Genomic DNA, 5,322 nt, shown 5'->3' with positions numbered 1-5,322 from the left:
TCGTTTTCATCCATAGGAATTGTCACATTTGCTCAAATATTGCTACTTTGGGGAAACCCTAGTTTTGGCTTGGATTTGCAAATTTGTATTGAATCATGTTATGTTTCTTTGCTAATTTGGGTTGGTTAGGCTTTCATAGTATGCTAGGGTTAGAGTTATGTGTGTTTGATGTTGGTGTTAGGGTTATGCTATGGTTAGGGTTGTGGTTATTGTTAAGTGGGGGTTAGGGTTATTAATTCATATATATGTTATGGCATATGTATTTTGTGCAAATATTTTTTGTTAAGTACTTACTTGATATATGTGTGTTTTTTATTATTGTAGGGATGGGGAGAACATGTGTTTATGTTCATCATGTGGATAAAGAGGCCTTTTTGAAAGGCAATGTTGAGCCGGACCCGGATGAGCTTGACATGGTATTTGAGAGTAGTCCAAGCTATGCGGAGCTCTTGGACCAAGTAAGAAAGGATTTGAATTGGATGGACCCAAGTGACGTTGTTGAGTTCGTGGGAAGGCATAATGTTGATTTTGGAATGCACATCCGTTGGAAGACAATGCGTGTGAACTCCGAGCAACGTTGGGTTGCATACAAGGAGACGGTTGCCGAATCTCTAGACAAGGCTCTTGAGTTATTTGCCTCCAAGAAGCTTGAGTCTACTTTGAATTTGGACTTGAACCGGAACCCCTCCCCGTTGGTTGCTAGCACTCCACCACCCATGAACCAAGATCAAATGAGTGAACCTCATTTCACGCAACAAGATTGGCCAACATTGAGCCCGACTCCAAACAACCAAAATGAAGGTTTTGAAGAGGAGAATGATGAGTACGAGGAGGATGACAACGAAGTTGATCTCCATGACAACAATGTGGGTGATCTCGACCAATATCATGTGCAAGAGACAATGGACCAATCCATCCCTTTTTCCCGTGCATATGCATCGGACTCGGATGACGATGGTCCCGATGAAGAAGTTGATGAGGAGGGGTTCACACCGAAGGAGGCCCAAGCATTCAAGAAGGTATTCGGGCGGGATCACAAGACACCATTGTTCAAGGATCTTAGTCTCGCGGATGAAGCCGTTGTGGATGGTGGCAAATGCATATCTCTTGGAGCTATGCCAAGTTCTCACCGTGATTTGAAAGACGACAAGAACGGGATATATCCCGGTTGTGAGTTTCAATCCTTCTTGGAATTGAAGATGTGGCTCGATAACTACTCGGTTACGCATTATCGTCCACATAAAGTGGCCAACTCGGACGCCAATGTGCGTTACACGGTCAAATGTGAAGTGCCAAGCTGTCCATGGATTGTGTGTGCAAGGCCATGGAAAGGAGGTCCCACTTGGCGCATAGTGAGTTGTCTACCAAATCACATGTGCCGGCACAAGAATGCGGATGGCAAGCTTGTGTACCAACAACACAGACAACTCACGTCCGAGTTCATCGCTTATAGGCTTTCCAACCAAATATCCACACTTCCAACAATGAGCATCAAGAGTGTCATTGACCTTGTGAAAGCCATCTTTCATTACAAGGTGAAGTACGGCAAGGCATGGAAGGCAAAGCAAGCCGCATTCAAGATATTGTATGGCAATTGGGAGGAAGCATACAACCGACTCCCTAGGTTGTTGTTAGCTATGGCCACCACAAACCCAGACATGGTTCACGTGGTTGAGCCTCATGGGCAACAAGTGGATTCATCACCTGAACTGAAGAGCACCAACAAGTGTTAGGGACTTAGGGAAGTTGCGCCCATTTTTTCCGCAGCCTTCTCCACCATCGCACCAACTCGAAGAAGTTGGCGCTCTCGGTTGCTCGCTTCTTTCTATCACGGAAGAATTATTTCCGGAAGAACCAAGGTCTTCTCCTAGAAACATTGATATCATCTGATGAAACTGCAAATGAGAATACTAAGATTTTCTTGCTAGAAGAGCTGGAGAAGGCAACAAACAACTTTGATCCTACACGTATTATCGGCCGTGGGGGCCATGGCATGGTTTACAAAGGCATATTATCTGATCAGCGTGTCGTTGCAATAAAAAAGTCTAAGACCATTGTGCGGTGTGAGATCAGTCAATTCATCAATGAAGTCGCAGTCCTCTCTCAGATAAATCACAGAAATATCGTGAAGCTCTTTGGATGTTGTCTCGAAACCGAGGTTCCACTGTTGGTGTATGACTATGTATCCAGTGGCTCACTGTCTCAGGTTATTCATGCCGATTCAAGCATTGGCCTTTCTTTGTCTTGGGGTGATTACTTAAGGATTGCCGTAGAAACAGCAGGGGCTCTATCTTATCTCCACTCTTCAGCTTCGATATCAATCTTCCATCATGATGTGAAGTCCTCAAATATACTCTTAGATGTGAACTACACAGCCAAAGTTTCAGATTTTGGCGCGTCCAGATTGGTTCCGATTGATCAGACACACATTGTCACGAATGTGCAAGGTACATTTGGGTACTTAGATCCAGAGTATTTCTATACCAGGCAGCTGAACGGGAAGAGCGACGTCTACAGTTTTGGTGTGGTACTAGTGGAGTTGCTTCTCAGAAAGAAGCCTGTTTTTACAAGTGAATCAGGCACCATCAAGGGCTTGTCAAGCTATTTTCTCCAGGAGTTCAGTGAGGGGAGAATCACGGGTATTGTTAGTTCCCAGGTCCTAGAGGAGGCAACTGAGGAAGAGATCAACGGTGTCGTCTCTCTTGCAGAGCGGTGCTTAAGTCTGCGTGGTGAAGAAAGACCCACCATGAAACAGGTGGAGACGGAACTACAGACTCTACGGACAAAACGGATGAACTCATCTCAGCCTGATCCGAGAAATGGAGAACAGATGCAACCGAGGCCGTTGACTCGAAGGAGTAGATCTTCTCGGCAATCGTCTGTACGGCCAGGAGGTAGCCAACGACGCTATAGCTTGGAAGCAGAGTTCTTGTCATCTGCTAGCCTACCACGTTAGATGAGGCTATTGAGCTTATAATAATGGATAATTTGCTTCCCTCTTTTATGAACTGTTGCTAGAACCTGTATTATAGGCTAGTTAGGTTGGTACTGTAATAAGTCATGATTTCAGGCATCATGATTGTATCAGTTTCTCGGTTGAAATTATGCTTGCTAATACTATATGTAGACTGAATTTTGTTACCCTGAGATGTGTAGTGAATTGCTGTCATATGCATAGTGTTGCTGAGATGTCTAGAACAGATGTAGTGGATTATATTAGCAATGATTTTGAGCACTCATGCCGTCTTGTCGTTGCCACCGTTAGTACACTGCTGTGTTTTCTTGGCGCTTCTTTTAATACAAATATAAGGTTCGAGTTTTTTCTCTCTGTGCAAATATGACAGGCATTCGTATACATGTTCGGGAAATAGAAGGAGAATGCACTATATATCCAGCTCTAAAATTCGTTGGTGCCCATCACACCGCTGCTGCCCTTCTCCAACTTGTACCTCCAGTGTCAGACAGCAAAGTTGTCTGAAGAATTCGATGCATATTTTGTTTGCTGAAATTGAGGATGTCGAAACAATCTCAGGCATTGGGTTCTCTCCAGTTCTTGAGATGAATCCATTTGTTCCAGAAAAATGTACAGATGCTCATTTCTGTTATCGTTTTAGTTGGTTCGCTATAAGTATCTACTTTATCTCCAGCAGTGAGTTTTTTTACTTTGATGTCCCCACTTTATCTTGAGCTAATTGTTAGCCTTCTGAGTATCTCCTTCTTAATTAGTGTGCTATGTTATTTTTTATGTGTCATGCTTAGCACCTGTACAGCATGGAGCACTGAAAAGGGGCTAAAGATTTCCAGGATGTCTAGTTGGGAAAGTGGAGGCAGCTACTCTACAAAACGGACCGAGCGGCACAAGAACGGTTGAACATGGTTTATTTTTTCTTGCTTTTTTTAGGGTCAGGTTGAACATGGGCTGCAGTATGGGGTTCGGCCAACGCTGGGCACGAGAGCCCAACCCAATACGCGGCGACCAGTTTCTTCTCTCTTTTCCCTCTTCCACCACGGCGGTCCATGGCGTCCCCGCCCCTCCCACGCCGCCCGCGCCAGCCTCGCCACCTCCTACTCCGTGCTCTCCTACCTGACATAACTTTGAGTCTCTTCCATTCATCCTTCCCACCATTCCGCGGCATGGGCGTGAGACCCGAGAACGGCACCTAGCCTCCCTCCTGTTGGTCTTGGTGCCCTCGACCTCCATGACGGTCGCTCACGCCCTCTCCATGTTCCGCCTCCAGTGTCCTTGGAGCAGGCAGCGGAGGCCTTTGAATAATTGATTGGACATGCTTCCTGAGAAGAGATTGATTGACCAATCTTGCCCACGCATTGGGTTCTAATCTCTTCAGTTCAGCTCTTCAGATGAAATCCATGTACAGCCACAGGTGCTCATTTCCTGTTGTAGTTTTCTTTACTTGATTCTGTGTCTGCAGTTCATCTCCGGTGCTCCACTTTTTTACTTTCTGCTCTTGGTTGCAGCTTAGGCAAACAACAGATAAAATTGGAGATGTATTCAGTTACTATTACTTAGGCCAACTAGAAGATTTGGCGATCGATTAAGAAAAAGGGTTTCCCCCGCTTTATAAATAAAGCACCAACACTTACATCCAAGTAACCGATACAAATACACGCCACACAACCCAAGGCAAGATACAAGAATGCCGGGCACTGACACACAACTTCAACGACTACCAAGAATCAACAGAAATGAGCAAAAAGAACCGCTTGTAGCCGAAGGAGACCACCATCAAGATGAGAGATCGTCCGAAAAGAAGTGCAACGGACCACGCTGGACCGAGGGTTCCAAAACGATGCCTCCAAGAAGGGCACGACCACGGACCGTCGCCATCGTCCGATCCAAAGATCAGGTTTTCACCCGGAACACGACGAGAGGAGTGAGAGCACCACGACGGAGCCTGCAGGAAGGAACACGACATCCGCGGACGCCGCCACCGTCGACCCGTGTATGGACAGGTAAGTGATGAACCCCGGTGCTCCACCCTACCGCTGCATTCCCGGTCCGCCAACCACCTGCAACCATGCCACCCAAGCGGCCGGGGTTGCACGCCCGCATCCGAGTCGCGCAGTCCGCCTACGACCCACGCGACTCCCACCGCCAGGGCCGCCGCCCCGCCACCGGACCACCGCGAGAAGCCCCAAAGGTCACGTCTTGGACAAGATCCATGAGCCCAACCACCTCAGAACCGCCGGCGACCACTGCCTCAAGGGGAACCGAGCCCAGATGGCCGGGGGAAGGGGGAGGAGGAGGAGCGGCCTATGGCCACGACCGGCATCACTGCGCCGGCGACGGGGAATGCAACGGCG

At 47.3% G+C, this 5,322-nt stretch overlaps 1 protein-coding gene across 1 annotated transcript in view; it reads left to right on the top strand.

Annotated features, from left to right (window-relative positions):
* LOC123057342 (wall-associated receptor kinase 1) overlaps positions 1–2,956 on the top strand; it is a 6,680-nt gene extending 3,724 nt beyond the window's left edge. Inside the window, exon 4 of the mRNA XM_044480368.1 lies at positions 1,768–2,956. Coding sequence (XP_044336303.1) covers positions 1,768–2,956 — 1,189 coding nt within the window. The remainder of the gene's footprint in view (positions 1–1,767) is intronic.
* Positions 2,957–5,322: the final 2,366 nt, after the last annotated feature.

Source organism: Triticum aestivum, chromosome 3A (assembly GCF_018294505.1).
Source record: "Triticum aestivum cultivar Chinese Spring chromosome 3A, IWGSC CS RefSeq v2.1, whole genome shotgun sequence".
Lineage (NCBI taxonomy): Eukaryota > Viridiplantae > Streptophyta > Magnoliopsida > Poales > Poaceae > Triticum > Triticum aestivum.
Note: the sequence above shows the minus strand (reverse complement) of the source record. Positions and strands in the feature narration are given on the sequence as shown.